At 38.2% G+C, this 20,035-nt stretch overlaps 1 protein-coding gene across 1 annotated transcript in view; it reads left to right on the forward strand.

Moving 5' to 3' along the window:
- Positions 1-20,035, forward strand: part of GRID2 (glutamate ionotropic receptor delta type subunit 2) — a 1,117,957-nt gene that overhangs the window by 682,585 nt on the left and 415,337 nt on the right. Inside the window, exon 4 of the mRNA XM_087724106.1 lies at positions 13,399-13,604. Coding sequence (XP_087580232.1) covers positions 13,399-13,604 — 206 coding nt within the window. The remainder of the gene's footprint in view (positions 1-13,398; positions 13,605-20,035) is intronic.

Below are 20,035 nucleotides of genomic sequence, written 5' to 3' on the forward strand. Positions count from 1 at the left end.
TTTGGGCGATGACAGCTACATTATAAGAAAACTGAAGTGAATGAGAATTACACAGATGTTAGCAAGGTGTTTTCAATGTTAGTATTACAGATAAATACAGGACCTTGGACAGCACAAAAACTCGTTTACAACCAAATTCATCCATGTGTCTTCGAATGTTTTGAATGAATTTTCCCAGGTTTCTTCCCAACTGGACTGAGTTTGCCATTTATGAAATAAGCTTATATTTAACTGATAGAGTCCCAATAGAGTCTTGGTGGTGCAGTATAGAATGCAGTATTGCACTATAGCAGGCTGACACTGCTGACTGCCAGCAGTTTGATCCTGACTGGCTCAAGGTTGACTCAGCCTTCCATCCTTCTGAGGTTGGTAAAATGAGAAGCCAGGTTGTTGGGGACCATAAGCTGACTCTGTAAACCATTTAGAGAGGGCTGTAAAGTGGTATATAAGTCTAAGTGCTATTGCAATGGCTCCTGTTCTTATTGTTTATGCCTAATATTCCTCCCATTATCCTCCTGGCCTCTCCAGAATGTCTATCACACAGGGTTTATTTATGGATGGTTGAGTCTAAAAGATTTAGGAGTTCATAAGATTAACACTTATTCCTATGATGGCAATTAATCTATCTATATAATCTAGTCTGGTTTAGCATCTGTCATGCTTATTGCATTTGTTTAAGAACATACAGAAATGAACAATAGCCACCTATCTTTTTAGCCCTAAGAGCATCCTTGGAATGGAGGAAGGAAGATGCCCTGTCTACATAGCAAAGAAAAGGAAATATTTGCAGAACATTTTTTCCAGTGACTGGATTCTGTCAAAACACGTGTATATCATCTACTTCCATAGTTTACAAAAAGAAAAAAGAAAAAGAACAATGTAGATTAAAATAAATTAACATCAACAAAAATGACCTGGATCCATAATGGGATCAAAAGTTAGGTTGCAGTTTTAAAAACTTACAAATACTGAACGAAATATGGAGACAAAGCTTAAATATTTTCATAGTTTTGGAGCTACAGCCAATAAGGCACACCTCCAAGTCCTTTTCTTCACTTCACAAAAAGTGACAATCCCCTGCAGGGTGGGCTAAATTTGAATAAAAGAGAGAGTTCTTTCAGTATTATTTATCTAGCCTAAAATTGGCACATAATTTTACAGAGGCTGACTTCAAATAACAGCTGTAGAAAATTATTTCTACATTAGAGAATTTATGTAAATCTACAGAGGAATCGCTCATAACTATTCAATTTTTTTAACCAATTCATAGGAGGAGGAGGAGCCAGGACCATCTTAATTAGCATTATGGGCCCAGGGCAAAGCAGTGTGCTGGGGCCCCTACAACAAGTACTCACGGGAATAAAAATGTAAATGGTCGATAAAATTAAACATATATTTATTTTATTGGCATTTTCAACAAAATTGGTGATGAAACATTAAAAACATGCGGGCTCGTCTCATCATCTACGGGAAAAAAATCAGTGTTAATTTCTATTAATGCATTAGTATTGATTAAAATGTTCTGACCCAGGCTTCCTTAAAAAGCAAGAAGCAGAGTCTTGGTCCAGGCAAAACCCCTTTTATTTACACAACTGTGAATTACTTTCATTCACAGTCAGCAAAGCTTAGCAAACAGTCTTTCAGAGGAATGTTGATCAACACGAACCTTATCTTGTTTGGAGAGCTGCCAAATAACTAGTTTCCAAATGCAGGGCAAGGCAAAACTTGGCACAGAGTTTCTTACAGTCACAAACAAAATTTTCCACTCTTGGCACGACCGAATGAGCGAATTGTTTCCTGCAAAAGCCTACTCCCCATTCGCTCTTCTTTTGTGTCCTATGGGAGGGGCCAATCACCTCCAAGGTGTGGCTTTACTCCGAAGTCGACCCTGATTTCTTAGTTGTTCTTGTCTTCTAGCAGCTCTGTCATGCGCACACTGGGAACCGGTTCGTTGTTCTTCTACCTCACTGCTGTCTAGCTCCCTCTCTGCCTCCGATGCAGAGCCCTTATCTGAGTTTTCTTCAGCCCTCAGCCATATTCCTTCCCAACCTCCTCGCTGTCTGACTCTGCTGCCAGCTCTGCTTGCTGCTGGCGGGCCACAACATAAAACATGCAGTAAAATATAATAAATATGTTGCTGTATTTATTACACGCAGGTTGCATTGAAGGGTTAACATACACAGATTAGTATGCCCCCCCTATGCTGCATTAACATGGCCCTAGGAGCAGCCAGCAATATATTCAGTCTTTTCATTTCAGTTTGGCTTCAAATTATTTCAGTTGTTCTCAGTTATCTTCTATAGTTTAAGAAAAATCCAATTTCTGAGCCCAGTTGCCCAATTACATAAATAACACATCTTAATCATCATAAAAATAACTTAGAAATTAGATTTGGGTTTTTATACAATCTTGGCACCTGAGATTTAATGGTCTTCATTTATCATGTATAATTGCAAAGGGGATGCTATTTTTGATGTTTGAGGAAAGCTGTTGGAGTGATCAGAAAAGATAAAATCAGAAATGAGATCGTAAGAGAAAGAACGGGCATAAAACCGGTCCTAAACTACATACAAGAACAGCAAATAAAGTAGTTTGTTCGGCTGGAGATGATGTCTTGAGATTCCATACTGCATAAGGCATATGCAAAAAGTGGAAAAGGTCAAATAACATGAAGAAGACCCAGAAGAAGATGAAACATCAAAGACAAACTACAACAGCATCAGATAACAAAGGTGAAGAACCAACACTTTGTATCTGTGGTAAAAGAAAGAAAGAAAAATGTTATTTTTTTTTTAAAAAAAAATCCTTTTTGCATTGTTTTGTGATTGTAGCAAACAAATATCTATGGTGCTTTTCCATCATCCATCATCCAGGTCATGGTTGTCCCAAAGGTGCTTTTTCAAGAGACAACTGGACTTTCTGATTTTTCTTTGAAGACCTCTCGCTTCTCATCAGAGCTGAAGAAGCTTCTTGGATGACTAACTTGATTCTGAATTTAACGGCACCAAGATTGTTGGTGGCGTAGTACTGGAAGAAGGAAGAACTGCCTACCATTCAAGAATGGACGTTAAAAGTAACAAACTTAGCAGAGATGGCTAAAATATCAGCATACCTCAAGGACCATTCAGATGAGAAGTACAAGCTGGAATGGAGAAGATGGATTGATTATATTCAAAATAAATATGGGACTAAGAAATTTCAGTTAGATTATGAGTGAATGAACAAGGAATGTTACAACTTATCTAAAGTTAGCTCTACAGAAGGGGAGTTAAAGTACAAGCGAGGAACGATGCTAAAGTTAGTTAGTTTATTTTAGTGTATGATTGCTAAATGTTTATACCCTATATTTGCTCTGGGAGGTTGGGGGGGAAGGTGGGAGGGGATGTGGGATTGGGGGGGGGAGGGAAGGGGAAAGGTATATAATTGTAAAACTTATTAAAACTTTTAATAAAAAAAAGAAGCTTCTTGAATGAGAAGCGAAATGTATTCAAAGAAAAAACAGAAAGTCCAGTTGTCTCTTGAAAAAGCCCTTTTGGGATTAGCATACAAATAGTTTCCACAAACGTCTTTCCTGCCTCCTTTTTTTAGTGTATGATTTGTACATGGATTTTTTTCCTAATATTCTTATTTTTGCTTTAGTTACAAACAGCCCAATTTTGAAAAGTGCAGATTTTGGCATAAGTGCATTTCAGATTCAGGAAATACACACTTTATATACAAATTGAAGATATTTTATATACAATATTTATATACAAACTGAATATATTTTATATATTATTATTATATTTTAGTAATTAATAATAATTAAAATATATAAAAAGGATGGATGGATGGATGGATGGATGGAGGTTCCAGCATAACTCTGGAACACCTTGAGCAATTTCAACCAAACTTGGTACACAGATGGCTTACTCTCTGGAATCAAATACTGTGGGGGTAAGACACCCCTAACACCCCTCGGGGTGTGTGTTCGGTTAAAATACAGCCTGTTGTGCCTTTTAATGGCTTCTACTGTACTGCCATAAAATGGCTTCTACTGTAAAGTGCAGTGGAGTTGCCATGGTAACGGCTACACAGTACTCCATAAGAGGGTTCCCTCTGATAAGGGGAAAAAAAATCCAACATTAGAAATTATGTTTAGTCCAGACATTTTCCCCCTATAAATAAATACCTGGACAATGCCAGGCTATTGGCGTGTGTGTGTCTGTCTGTCTGTCTGTCTGTCTGTCACCTGAAAATAGGTGTAGTTTGTTTAGTATCCTTATTTTTAATTGATGGTTATGTGCTACCTGAAATCATTACATATGGACAGCTATATATGTTATATAAATAAATAACAGAGGTTTTTTCCAGTGTGTCCACTATCATGTCATCGGTGACTGCTTCACTGTTTTGTGGCGATGTTCAGTATTGAGAATGGCTTTTAATTGGTCTCTCTGAATTGCATGCGTAACGTAATTTGGGGTGCAGGACAATTGAATGAAAATGCACAATTGACAGAGAGCAATGATGATCCTCATGTGCCAATTATGGTTGCTAAAAGTTTCACGTGAATATGGACAGAATGTTCAGCATTTTGTCCGGAGAACTGAAATCCTTTCTAAGCCATTTTGCTGTGCCTGAACAGTGTGCAATTCATTCCTCTGATGAAGCACCACTGTGGCTGCAGCAATCACTGAGCAAAGAAGAATGACTCCAACAGGTTCACAAAGCACTGTTGATAAGAATTTGGACAGTGTCGTTTGTAATACGGTAGCTTTCCTGGGAACAAAGCAGCCCTTGGCATAAATCACCTGGTGATTTTTTAAAAAAAAATGCATTTCCCTTTAACGGAATAATTTGATCCCCGCAGAAGTGGTAGGAGAAGAAAACATTTTATCTGGGGAGAAAATGATGTTTCTTCTATAAAATCTAATGATGGCATACTTGAATTATTGCAGCCTTTGTTGGTAATGTATAGATTTTCTGTTACCTTACAGTTGATTTGTTTTTGTAGTCCCTCCCACCACCCTTAAGCTTAAGGGAGAAAAAGTGGGGAGCTTGTAGCTTTCTTTTGTTGCCCTTATCAAGACATATTCTTTCCTACAGTCTCTCCCCCTTTTGATTAGATTAGATTATATTTTGGGAATGCAATTTAACCATTTGAGATGTGTGTGCATTCATCTTTCCTAAATTTCAGTGAACACACTGTAATCTTACAGCTGAACATCGACTGTGTCAATTATTTTTCATGACTAATGATGAATTGAAGGGTTAAGATTAGGGACGGGGTGGCTCAGTGACTAAGACACTGAGCTTGTCAATCAGAAAGGTTGGCAGTTCGGCGGTTCGAATCCTTAGCACCGCATTACGGACTGAGCTCCCGTTACTTGTCCCAGCTTCTGCCAACCTAGCAGTTCGAAAGCATGTAAAAATGCAAGTGGAAAAATAGGTGGGAAGGTGACAGCGTTCTGCGCACCTTCGGTGTTTAGTCATGCTGGCCACATGACCACGGCGACATCTTTGGATAGCACTGGCTCTTTGGCTTTGAAACAGAGATGAGCACCATCCCCTAGAGCCAGAAACGACTAGCAATAGCAATAGCAATAGCAGTTAGACTTATATACCGCTTCATAGGGCTTTCAGCCCTCTCTAAGCGGTTTACAGAGTCAGCATATCGCCCCCAACAACAATCTGGGTCCTCATTTTACCCACCTCGGAAGGATGGAAGGCTGAGTCAACCCTGAGCCAGTGAGATTTGAACCGCCGAACTGCAGAACTGCAGTCAGCTGAAGTGGCCTGCAGTACTGCACCCTAACCACTGCGCCACCTCGGCTCTAGCACATATTTGTAAGGGGAACCTTTACCTTTATTTTTTAATGATAAATTAAACTGAATACGTGGTTTTATTTTGGTTGCTTTAGAATTTAACTGGAAGAAAATAATGACTACTAAGATATGCCACTACGATCAAAGCATCAATCCACCGTGACATTCTTTAGAACATGCCACAGTGAATGAACTGTAATCTTGTGTAGATTTGCCATCTGTCAGTCAAATTTTCAACTGAGAATATTTCAGTTTTTCAAATCCGTTCATTGTTTGCTTTAAGATTAGCAACGGAGCAGTTTCTTACCCTTCTAGTCCAACTGGATTGGCTCCAAAATACTTTTTTCCTTAATTCTTTCCCAAAATGAGAAATATGTCAACTTTTTCCTCCAAAATGAAAAATACATCAACTTCAAACCAATTTGAATTTTGAAGCTGAATTGCTATTGTCATAGCATTTCAGTTAAGCACAACTCAAAGACTACTTGGGGGTTTTTTTATACAGAAGTATTAACAGTACACTGAAGAGGGAAAGATGATTTATTTCCTTCCTTTCCATTGCCTTTCTATAGTTGAAAGGCAGCAATATATATTGAATTGTGACATATGGGTTTTAGCGGCTTGCCATGGTTACTATTCGGCTGGCATGAGCTAGCCATTGGAGTGAGTAAAAACAACAACAAAAAGCAGCGCAATTCTGAGCTTGATGAGAAGGTTTGCTATGCCAAGACCTGGATGGGATGGGATGGGATGGGATGGGATAGAATAGAATAGAATAGAATAGAATAGAATAGAATTCTTTATTGGCCAAGGGTGATTGAACACACAAGGAATTTGTCTTTGGTGCACATAAAAAGACAAGATACATTCATCAAGAATCATAAGGTACAACACTCAATGATAGTCATAGGTACAAATAAGCAATCAAATCATATTAGGAAACAATCAATATAAATCGTAAGGTTACAAGCAACAAAGTTACAGTCCTGTAGTCATAGGTGTGAGAGGATGGGTGGTAGGAATGATGAGAAGACTAACAGCAAGAGTAATGCAGCCTTAGTGAATAGTTTGATAGTGGTGAGGGAATTATTTCTTTAGTAGAGTGATGGCGTTCGGGGGAAAACTGTTCTTGTGTTTAGTTGTCTTGGTGTGCAGTGCTCTATAGCGTCGTTTTGAGGATAGGAGTTGAAACTATGTCCAGGATGTGAGGGGTCTGTAAATATTTTCACGGCCCTCTTTTTGACTTGTGCAGTGTACAGGTCCTCAATGGAAGGCAGGTTGGCAGTAATTGTTTTTTCTGCTGTTCTGATTATGCTCTGAAGTCTGTGTCTTGTTGGATTGCAGAACTGATGAGCAGTTTTGATGGGGACAATTCATTCGGACATTTAATGAATTAGCCAGAGTCCCAATTTCTACTTTGCTTGGTGTAAAGTTTAAATTCAGTTAAAGCTTCACTTACCACACCATATTGTCTCTACCTTTTCTATAGTTATTTCATCATTAACTGAAAATATAAAATAACGTTCCATCAACATGCAGAATGGGTTTCTATATTTTAATGAGCAGGACAGTGAAGACGTGATTGAAGGATGAAAGTTTTAGCAGTGAAGATAAAGGGATCTTTCTGGAGGATTTGGCTTAGGAATACTAGCGGATGGTATCCCAGCATGAAAACCTTTATGCCAAAAAAATTCATGTGCGTTAGATTTGTCACAATAAATCCTGATAGCTCCTCATCATCAGTTTCTCCGTCTTTTCTGCCCTCTCTTCTTTGTATTTGTTATCCAGGTAGCTGCTCTGAGCTAGATACAGGACATTACACCAGAATTTTAATTACTTCAGTGCTTGACTGGTTGTTTTGATAGAAACTAGTTAATTGTTAGATACAAATTTATCCTGCCCTGAGTTCAAAATTGCCTAATGTCTCTTATCTATGGACCGTTCCCTTTAAAATATGAGGCCGGCAGAAAATAGAAATTTAAAGACAGAGATGATCAAAAGATGATGTAGAGGAATTAATATCATTTTTATCTTTTAAGTAGTGGATATGGAAGAAAGTTAATGCTATGATTCTGTTAAAAGCTGTTGGTGGCATACCAATTCTGCAGTGTATAATTATCACTTATTTTAGTATGATTTAATAATAATACTTATAACAATAATAATTACTACTTCTATAGTATTTCAGAATATTCTGAAGACTTGGGTACATTATTTTATTGTAATCCTTACAATAGTCATGCAAGATTGTATATATTATATATTAGAAATGGGTCTTATTAAGTATTTACTTCTCACGTTAGATATGAAAGAGAACTAAGGATTTCTTGGTAAATATTTTAATTTCTTATCTCCAGTACTGCACAAGTTCTCCTCAACATATTTTTCTATGAATTATATCTATTGAAATTTGAGAACATGAGGGAAAAATAATTCTCTGTTTGGATATAAGCTTTATAAAACAAAAGGATATAAATTCACTCATGCCTATTCTATTTTTTTTTTAAAAAAAAACCTGAAACCTTATTTCAAAGTTTATACTAATTCTGCAAGCCTTAGATAGCAATATATTCCAGGGTTAAAGATAAAACATATATTTTTATGATGCACTTTAAATCTGGCACATTTGTAGTCGTTTAGATAATTGTGTTGCTTCTTAAATTGTCCTTGAAGTGCCAAAAAGACCTCTAACAGTGCTGATTAGACTGAATTTAATTTCCCTGATTTAGACATTAAATAGGAGCTGCAATTAACCATCACCGACTATCTTTTGGAAGTATATTTTTAGAATGAGCGTGTACTTCAGCAGCACTAAGCCATTATTCAGTGTTTAGTGCTACTTGAAACTTACTGAAGGATCTAGCTAAATACTGCAATTATATCCCTTGATTTATCTAGAAAAGGCCATTCCCTTCCTTGGGCTCAGATTTTTTTTTTTTTTCATTTTCAGTGAACTATTTCCATATTAATCTCTTTGCAGAATAAATAAACTCTAAGCAAGTATGTGAAACTTAACATGATATAGGCAGTGGTGAAATTCACTTTTTTTTTTTACTACCAGTTCTGTGGGCGTGGTGTGGCTTGGTGGGCATGGCTTGGTGGGTGGGGGAAAGATACTGCAAAACCTCCATTCCCACCACACTCTAGGGGAAGGATACTGCAAAATCTCCATTCCCACCCCATTCTGGAGCCAGCCAAAGGTGGCATTTCTCCAAACTACTCAAAATTTCCACTACTGGTTCTCCAGAAACTGTCAGAACCTGCTGGATTTCACCCCTGGATACAGGTAAAGATAATGGCTGCCCTTGCATATATGTGCTAGTCATTTGCAACTCTAGGGGGCGATGCTCATCTCCGTTTCAAAGTTAAAGAGCCAGCGCTGTTTGAAGATGTCTCCGTGGTCATGTGGCCGGCATGACTGAATGCCAAAGGCGCACGGAACGCTTTTACCTTCCCACCAAAGGTGATTCCTATTTTTCTACTTGCATTTTTACATGCTTTTGAACTGCTAAGTTGGCAGAAGCTGGGACAGGTAATGGGAGCTCGCTCTGTTACCTGACGCTAGGGATTCGAACTGCCGAACTGCCAACCTTTCTGATCAACAGGCTCAGTGTCTTAGCCCCTGAACCACTGCATCCCTCTAATACATGTAGTCCTTGACTTTTGACCAGAACTGATCCCAAAATTTCTGTTGATAAGTGAGACATTTCTTAAAGGAGTTTTGCCCCATTTTATGACCTTCCCTGCCACAGTTGTTAAGTGAATCACTGCAGTTGTTAAGTTAGTAACAAGGTTGTTAAGGGAATCTGGCTTCCCCATTGACGTTACTTGTCGGAAGGGTGTAAAAGGTGATCACATCATCCAGGGACACTTCATCCACCATAAATTGCCAAATGCCTGAATTTTGATCATGTGACCATGGTGCTACAACAGTCGTAAATGTGAAAAATGATCATAAATCCCTTTTTTTCAGTGCCGTTGTAACTTTGAACAGTCACTAAATTAACTGTTGTAAGTCAAGAACTGCCTGCACCATGTCTAAAGAACATTTGTTCTAAAACATTTCACTATTTTGATCTTTTTAAAGAAGAATGCCAGGCTGGCTTAAAGCAGCGAAGTTAGTATGGAATCTCTCACCTAAGCAAAGAATTAAATAATGCAGGAATAAGCTCATTTTGAACACGCAGGAAATATTTTGAATGGTTTCTGATTAACAGATTAACAGAGTTAGAAGGGGCCATGTAGGTGATCTAGTCCAACCCCCCCACCCCCACTCAATCAGGAGACCCTACCCCATTTCTGACAGATGGCAGTCCAATCTTTTCTTGAAAACTTTCAGTGATGAAGCTCCCACAACTTCCGAAGGCAACTTCTGTTCTCACTGTCAGAAAATTTCTCCTTATTTCTAGGTTGAATCTCAGCTTCCATCCATTATTCCTTGTCTAGCCTTCAGGTGCCTTGGAAAATAGTTTGACCCCTTCCCCTCTATGGTAGCCCCTTAAATACTTGAATACTACTATCATGTCTCCTTTGGTCTTTCTCTTAACTAGACTAGCCATGCCCAGTTCCTGTAACTGTTCATCATATGCTTTAGCTTCCAATCCCCTAATCATCCTGGTTGCTCTTTTCTGCACTTTTTCAACACATTTTTATAATGTGGTGACCAAAACGGGATGCACTATTCTAGGTGTGGTCTTGCTAAGGCTTTATAGAGTGGTATTAGTACCTCACTTGATCTTGATTGTATCGCTCTGTTAATGCAATTTAGGATTGCATTGGCTTTTTTGGCTGCTGCCGCACACTGTTGACTCATATTAAACTGGTTGTCCATGAAGACTCCAAGAGCACTCTCATAATTACTGCTATTAAGCCTGGTTTATAAAGTACACAGTTTATATGTGTACTTTTGGTTTTTCTTGCCCGTATTTTTCAGAGTATAAGTCGCATCCTTTTCCCTCAAAAATGAGGCTGAAAATCTGGGTGCATCTTATACACTGAATACAGCATTTTTGGCCTCCTGAAACTCTGCCCCCTTTGCAAAAATGGCCATGCATAGCCTTTAGGAGGCTTCCAGAGTGCTCCTGAGGGTTGGGGAGAACAAACATGAGCGAAAAATGGGCCGTTTTTTACTCATTTTTGCCTCACCCAGCCCCCAGGAGGACTCTATAAGCCTCTTAAAGACTATGCATGCCGTTTTTTGACCAAAAAAATGGCCCCATTTTGGCAAAAAAAATGGGCCGTTTTTGGGAGGTCTGCAGAATGCAAAAACTTTTTTTTTTTAATTGCCTCTTAAAAATCTCGGTGCGTCTTATACTCGGGTGCGTCTCATACTCCAAAAAATAGGGTAAATGTAAGACTTTACTTTTGTCTACATTGAATTTCATTTTGTTAGATAGGGCCCAGTGTTCAAGTCTGTCAAGATCCATCTTGACCCTATCTTCTAGGGTGTTTCATAATATGATTGCCATGATAGGTGGTAAGCCAAAATGTAATTGTTAAGCAGAAAACAATGTGGTGTCATTGCTGCTGATTGTGTCCTACACTGCACCCAACAGGAGGGGGGGGGTTGTACCCTAATGTGTGTTTTTTTAAAAAACCTTTTTCTGAGCAGATGAGTTTCCAAAGCTACTGCACTGCAGCCACTTATCACTTTGATGTCTTAAAAACGTCAGTGTGGCCCAATATAAGCGTTCCCAGGTATAAAAATGATGGCCTATGCTGCTTTGCTTTGTCATTCACCAGCTTCTCATTTTTAAAAATGAGAAACTGAAGAAACTCAAAGGCAGTCCATAAATGTCTCTTTTGGCACTGACAGACTTTTTACTAAAGTCTGTCTCTGTAAAAAGTCTGACTTAGTAAAAAAACAAAATCTCCCAGTGCCAAAAGGACATTAAATTGCCTACATATATGCATCTATATGCATTTATCAACACTCTCTCTACAGAACTAAATTGTTCTTCCTTTTAAAAACTTAGTTTGGCCTGCCTAATTATCTTCATTCAGTTCTGACTATTTCCATTGAATGAGGTCAGCACGAGGAAGTCTAAGCCCGAAGTATTTTGGACCTTCTATGAGAGCAGATATATCTAAATTAGTCCTCAGTCAAATAATTATTGCAAAAGCACTAGCAAAAACAAATGTTGGGCTTTTTTAAAAAAAACCGTTCAATGTACTTCTGGCAGTAGGGATGCGGTGGCTCAGTGGCTAAGATGCTGAGCTTGTTGATCAAAATGGTCGGCAGTTCAATGGTTCAAGTTCCCAGTCCTGCGTAACGGAGTGAGCCCCCGTTACTTGTGCCAGTTTCTGCCAACCTAGAAGTTCAAAAGCACATAAAAAAATGCAAGTAGAAAAAATAGGAACCACCTTTGCTGGGAAGGTAACAGTGTTTCGTGCTCCTTCAGCATTTAGTCATGCCGGTCACATGACCACATAGACGTCTTTGGACAGGACTGGCTCTTCGGCTTTGAAATGGAAATGAGCAGCACCCCCTAGAGTTGGGAACAACTAGCGCATATGTGTGAGGGGAAACTTTACCTTATACTTCTGGCAGCTTTCGGCGTGATAGTTATATCCAATATTGTCAACTCATACCTGAACAAAACGTTAAATAGAAAGATGGAAAGGAAGAGCGGCATACAAAATAAAAACTAACACGCATGAAAGGTGAATTGCTTGAGTCAGGTGATTTTGTTTTAGTTCATTTTTTTTAATGATGAAACCGAGGAAATTTCAGGTAAGTAAGAGTAGAAACAGAGAACTTTGAAGTATTTTTCTCCTTAGAATAGACCTGGCAGATATCACCTAGGGTGCTATCTGCATTTCAGAAAAAACCTGAAGCACTCTAATTTTAATTTGAGATGTAATTAATCAGTTTTAGAAACTTATTTTTAGCTAGAGTGACAAAGAGAGTAATTTTTTCCCAACCCATTACCATTGCGTAGCCCATCCTTCTCAGTTCATATTAATTTGCCCCTGACTTCTTTTTTTAAAATCCTATCATTCAGATTTCGAAGGTTTATCTGTGCAATTGGTCCCATGGTGTGACTCTGCTTTGTAAAGACTCTTGTTTCAAATTCTCAATTCTTTTGACATATTTACTATAAGTGCCACTGCTGTAAATATTTTCCACTTCTAAATATATTTTTTTTGTTCCTGATGATGGGGGGGGGCTTATTGTTATAATGTGATTTCTGGGTTCAATCAGGTGGAGTAGATTGCCTTTTGATAACTTATTGTCCCTTTTCTTGGCAGGCGTTACTTAACAAACACCACAGTCTGTCAGGATTTGGTCTCATACTACGAGCATCCAAGGAAAGCAAAGCAGGGATAATTAAATTCCTTTTTAAATTGTTCTTTTCAAAAGAAACTAGTGCCTAAAAATTTCCACTCACAAATTAGCCCTTTAGGATATGTCAGGAATGTAGCTAACAAACAGTTGCAATGAATATTAAGTTAATGTGGCTTCGGGGGGCAGTTGCTTAATGTGAGGCACAATACCTTTCTCCAGATAAGACCAAATCAGTTTTGTCTGTGTTCTATTTGGTAATTAGCATTCTGATGAGGTTTTTTTTTTTTTTTTAATGTTCCCAGATATCCGTGGAATCCAAGAGTTTTTGGACAAAGTATCCCAGCAGGGAATGGATGTCGCACTTCAGAAAGTAGAGAACAACATCAATAAAATGATCACAGGACTCTTCACCACCATGCGGATTGAAGAACTCAACCGCTATCGGGACACGCTGAGGCGGGCCATTTTGGTAATGAACCCTTCGACAGCCAAGTCCTTCATTACTGAGGTGAGCGAAGGCACCAGCCGACACTTAAAATTCAGTTCCCTTTGAAACTTCTGACAAAAAAAAAGTTGATTTTTTTTTGTGGCTGAGAAGGAATTATTATGCAGTTCCCCTCCCGCTTTTTTTATTTGAACAATATATGTAGGAGAGTATGCATGCATTCATCTGCCCAAATGTTTGAAGTTCAAATCCACTAATCAGTTGGCAAATCATCATCATTTAACAGCCCCATAATCTCTTGTGGGGTAGAGTCTGGGCAACTGACCAGAGCTAGCAGAGTGTTTAATGGCCGGATGCCCTTCCTGTCACCAATGCGGAGTTTTGTTCAGCAGATATATTCTCATTGTGACCAGAGAGAGAGATAAATATCTGCCTCTACCTAGGATTGAACTCACAGCCCTCTGATTGTGAGGCGAGAGCGCCACCTCTAGGCCACCACACCTAATCAGTTGGCAAATGCAGTACAGAAATTATGGGTCTTCAAATTCCAACACATTCTAGAGAACACCAAGTTGGGGAGCGAATATATATATCATTTGTTATTATTTATAAGATAAAAATGGTTCTTGAACAAAAACATTATGAGAATGGAGTTTGGAATTTTGTCTTATTGTTCACTAATTATTTTCCTGCACAATTTATTCCATTGTTGTACTGTACTTATTATTGGTTTACTTTCAAATATCAAATTATTAAGGGACACAGGTGTTCATTCCCAATTACAATGATGCCAAAGTGATGAAATGTTTGGCATGACATCACAATGCAAATTCTACCTTTTCATCCTTGAGTTGCAGAGTTGGTATCGCACTTGTTTTCCTTGCCTCTTCCGTGATGTGTTCATTGGAAAATACTTTTTTCCAATTTCCAGCTATGTTTTTATTGTTCCTGGACTTGTGCTGGTCTTAAGAGCCAAGGTGGCGCAGTGGTTAGGGTGCAGTACTGCCGGCCACTTTAGCTGACTGTGATCTGCAGTTCAGCGATTCAAATCTCACCAGCTCAAGGTCAACTCAGCCTTCTATTCTTCCGAGGTGGGTGAAATGAGGACCTGGACTGTGGGGGCAAGTTGCTGACTCAATTTGCTAAAAAAATTTGTAAACCACTTAGAGAGGGTTGAAAGCCCTATGAAGCGGTATATAAGTCTAATAAATAAATAAATATCTGTTAATTATGAAGCTATTGCAACAAAATTATTAATGGGGAGCAAACTATTTTGTTTATTTTAGTAACCACTATGACTATGGCAATCAGTGATATACAGGGGAGTGGAATAGTTCTTTTATTGATCCTTGAAAGGGTGAGATTATTCTGATGAATATACTGATGTCTTTAAATCCATCCATTTAATATTGATACTTATGGATGAATAATTATGGATAGATTCAGAAGTAATTATGTTTTATTTTTTCATAGCACTCTCTTGTTTGGGATGTTTAAACAATGACAATCTATATTGTTTTTATATAAATAATATTGCCACACTGATTCTATCAAATTATCTTTTGTCTCAGGGATTGCATATATTATAAAAGGCCTATGTAGGACATTGAAATCATATATAACCATGTTGGGCATCACCTCTATTAACAAAACATGTATTTCAAAGCTTTCATTCTGTATTCTTTTCACCTCCTAAAGTTGCAAAACTGAAATATTTATTGTTTTTCTTATTGCGCTCTCAATATTTTTATGTTAAAGAATTTCAAAGAACTCCCTTGCAGCCTTCAGAAGTGAACAGCCACTTAATAAATAAAGTTGTAAATATTCAGTTAAATTACACTTAAAAGAATCTTGCCTAATTCGTTTGAAATTATGGGGGGTTTGCCTGTATTTGTACTTATTTGAAGAACATAATGTATGTGCATACATAAAGAACAATTTGCACTGCTTTGCAGGATTACAGTATTTACATTTTCAATTCTACTTGCCATATTTAATATAGTTAGAATAACAAATTGCCAAAACAGAATATTGAATGTATATAATGAAATGTAAACCAGCCAAATTTATAACATTCCACATTTAAAACTACATAGTTGGATCACTATTATTTATTTGGATATTTCCACCATACTAAAATACCTGCAAAGGAATAGTAGAATGTCTGCATTCTTATTCATTTCATAACAATTATTTTTAATTTAGCATTTTATTGTAAAAACTTGAGTCTTATACTGTAATTTCTCCTGTATATGTCACAAGTACTCTGAGATCTCTTTGCAATATATTGATTATGCTTTTAGCAAGTGATTAGTTCAAATATATAATATCAGGATCTGTATTTCTTTCATTTCATGAAGTTGTATGTCTGACTATCGTCTGTCTGTCTGTCTGTCTGTCTATCTATCTATCTATCATCTATCTTATCTATCAATCTAATCTATGAATCCATCCCATCTACTAATCATTGATCTTTCTATCTCTCCCTCTTCCTATGACAAAATTCCATAATGGTCTTTAATCAGACAATTCCATATTTAAAATATCTTGTTCTTTGTTTTGATTCAGTTTTGATCTTTCTTGGTAGAATGGCTCGTGTTAAATGGAATGTACTTTCTTACAACGGGCAGATTGAAAAAGGGACATTGTTGTTTGTTCAGATCTCGATGGCTGTTTTTTATCAGGTGGTTCATGAAAGTGATTCTTAAGCATTTCAGGTAGCTTACCTTTCATGAATTCAAAGATCGGAATACATGGGTCTGTGTCCAGAGAGGTTTTGTTCTACCATTTGCACCTCTTCCCCTACATTGACTGTAGGCAAATCCACCCATCCTTTCAACAGCTGAACCAGAGTCATTGGCATGGTAAGGGCAAGGAGAGGCAAAAATGGCAAAAACAGTGTTGTACTGTTATGTACTGTCACAAGTTGTGTACAAGTGCTCTCTCCCCCCAAAAAATAACATTAGACCAAACAGGACATGATAGTTCCACTGTATTTTTGGATTCATTAGTATATAGGTCTACAAAACTCTGGTCTTTCTTTTGGTGAGAGATAAGATGGATTATTAACGTTTCATCTTTTCAGTCCTTGGAAACCAGCAGAATAACCCATTCAAATTATCTCCAGCTGAGTTTTAAGATCATAACAAAAAAATTAGCAATGTTATTCCTTTGCAATATTACAGATTACGTGTAGAGCAAAATTAGAATAAATCAGAGCATCCAGTGGGTTTATTATTATATCCTTAATTGACTGTGTGACAGTTAAGACCTACCAGGCTTAACAAGGATGAAGTTGAGATGCCAATGGAAGGACTTAACTCTACAAGTGTTAAGCCCGGTTACTTGCTGGGGAAAAGGGATTTTTGCATTTCTTTCCAATGTTTGGTCCTGATACAATACTGCTTTTTTTGTTCATTTGTTTGCTTGCTTGCGCAGAAATCCATTGCAGCAATTCAAATCAGCAAATTGATTTTGCAATTCAGTTTGAAGGAAGGGATTTGATCAAATTCCCTTTAAATCAAAACTTCACTCAGTCCTATGAGTTATGACATTACTCTTCTATTGAGAGATGGCCCAGCACTTCTACAGGGTGCCAGCTCGGATAATGTTGTAATACATACCTACCAGAGAATGTCTGATTGAATTCAAGGTCAAAAGTGCGGGTTTCTGAGTTTTTAAAAAAAGGAAGCTAGGAGCAAAGAGCAGGGCTTGGTTACTTCTGGATTATTTTGGATTCAAGTATTGTATTTTAGCTATACAAAACTTTGTACTTTTTTTTAATCAGAAATAATTTTCATTGTATACAATAATAAAGAGCAATTGCTAGACTAGAGAGAGAGAAAAAAGAAAAACACGTTATCATATAGTTCACTGTACCTGTGGTTACTTTCTGTAGATTTGTAATTGAATTCCTATTGCATTTGTTTGAGTTGCAGGGTTTTTTAATAAAGGAAATTGTTAATCCTCTCTGAATTAGTGGACAGTAGCTTCAAATTCCCTGAGTTAATAGACAGTAGGTTTAAATTAGATATTGTCTTTTCAAATCTGTTGCTTTAATTAATCATTTTATCCTTTGATTTGTCCCCTGAAGAAGTTATTTTATTAATAACTTCTTCTTTTTTACAGTCTGTATTTGTCCATTCAGAAAAATCAGCCATCAATAGGCACATAGAAATAAACCATGTTTACATACAATTCAATGAGACAAAAGAAAGCTAAGAATGAAATAACAACAATAAAAAAAGACCAGAACATACAAAAAGGATGTTAATATCATGGAAATTGTGCAGAGAAGAGCAATAATGATAAAGGTCTGAAGGCTAAATCATACAAGGAACAGTTGAGGTGCAGGTATGTCTAGCCTACTGAAGAGAAGGACTGGGGGGGAAGTAGGTGTTAGCTATCTTCCTCTATTTGAGAGGCTGTCACAAAGAAGACGGGATTGTGATGGCGAACCTTTTTGGCACTGAATACCGAAACTGGAATGTAGGGGCCAGTGGTGGGTTTCAACTTTTTTTAGAATCTCTTCTGTGGGTGTTGCCTGCTTTGTGGGAGTGGCTTGCCGGCCATGTGACCGGGTGGGACTGGCTTGCCAGCCATGTGACTGGGTGGGCATGGCGAACTTGTAAAATGTAGTGAAATTCACTTAACAACGCTCTTGCTTAGCAACCAAAATGTTGGCTCAGAAACTCTGGCATTTGAAGCAAACAAGTCTTAAAGCTGTCAAGTTACAAGATCCTTGCACCCCTAACCCTTTAGAACCTCCCCCCCAGGGGTGTTCAACTTGACAGCTTTAAGACTTGTGGACTTCAACTCCCAGAATTCCTCCTCTCGCTCTTCATCTTGATGATGTCCGGACGGGCAGAGGGAGGGAGCTGGAACCGGTTCTAAACGGCTCTGTAGATTTGTGGAACCTCTTCTATAGAAGAGGTTAGAACTAGCAGGAACCCACCCCTGGTACGGGCGCTAGCCAGCTCGTCTTTGGATTTCCGGTGCGTGCATGCACACCAGCCAGCTGATCTTCACATGCGCTGAAGCGCCAGAAACCCAAAGAGCAGCTGGCCATTGCACATTTGTGAATGTGCACACCGGCCAACTGGTCTTCGGGTTTCTGGCACATGCATGCACATTGGCCAGCTGGTCTTCGAGTTTTCTGTGCTCCGCTACGCTCGAAGACCTGCATGTGTGCCAGAAACCAGAAAAGCAGCTGGTGACAGCGCGCATGCCCACAGAGAGGGCTCTTAGGTTCGCCATCATGGCTCTCGGGCACCAGAAGACAGGACAAGAAGTAATGGGTGGAAACTTGTTGAAGAGAGATTCAACCTAGAAGTGTAGAGAAATTCTCTGACAGTGAGAGCAATTAGTAAATGGAATGGTTTGCCTCCTGGGATTGTGGGTTGTCCACGACTGGAGGTTTTCAAGAATAGATTGGACATCCATATAGTCATATGGTATAAGGCTCCTGCCTTGAACAGGAGGTTGGAATAGAAGATGTCTGAGAACTGTTCCATGAGTCTGTGGTTCTATATCCTCTCCAATAGTCAACACCCAGATAAACAAAAATTAACACAAGACAAACAGGCAGAAAAAAATACCTTAATCAAGGAAGTACCAAGGAGAAAACCACACACCCCACCAACACAAACAAGACAAGCTACTGTATGTAAAAAGGCAGTAACCCCCCACAGTCATCAGCACTGATGATGTTACCTAGTTGGGTAACAAAATGTCTCCAAGCAAGCAAGCAAGTAAGTTCAGGGAGCACAAGGATTCCATTTTATTTGTTCTTTGCTGAAATTCCTGTTGTTACCTACACTATCCCCTCTCTGGGCCATTAAGTGCAGGCAATATGCTCTTTTCTATGTTAACTTTTTAAATACTGCTATAATGTCCACATTTTTCAGTCAGTTAAAAAGGATTTGCCATACTTCGTATATTCTTCCACTGAAAGTTCTTAAAGTTGGCATTTCAAGAAAACTTTTTTTCTGTTCAAAATCTTATGTAGTCATCAATTTACATTCCAATCTCTTTTTTTTTTCTTTTTGTCCTGTGTAATATAGGTAAAATTGCACGGTAATATAATATACATTCTAAAAAAAAAATGTCCGATATAAGCCACACAGAGTTCATCAGGGTTAAGATACCTGTTGCACTTTTCCCAAAGTCTCAACATTTATTTATTTTTGGTAATGTGGTGATCAAAACAGGATGCAGCATTCCAGTTGTGCCCTAACTAAGGCTTTATAAGGTGTTACCAATACTGGAATATGACATTAGTGCCAAATATCGAGAGTCCATCCAACAGGGAACATATCTATAATACTGGAGCTATGAGCAGGTTTTGACATTTTTAATGAATTTGAGAACACAGGTAGTTCTCCACTTACAGCCACAAATGACCCCAAAATTTCTGTTATTATGCAAGACAATTGCTTCATCCAGGGGTCGGTTCCAGCTGGCACTACTGCTGGTTTGCTCGTCTGTGCGCTGCG

Source organism: Thamnophis sirtalis, unplaced genomic scaffold, assembly GCF_051295495.1.
Source record: "Thamnophis sirtalis isolate CommonGarterSnake01/CBP01778 unplaced genomic scaffold, rThaSir2_p1.2 scaffold_10, whole genome shotgun sequence".
Taxonomy (NCBI): Eukaryota; Metazoa; Chordata; class Lepidosauria; order Squamata; family Natricidae; genus Thamnophis; species Thamnophis sirtalis.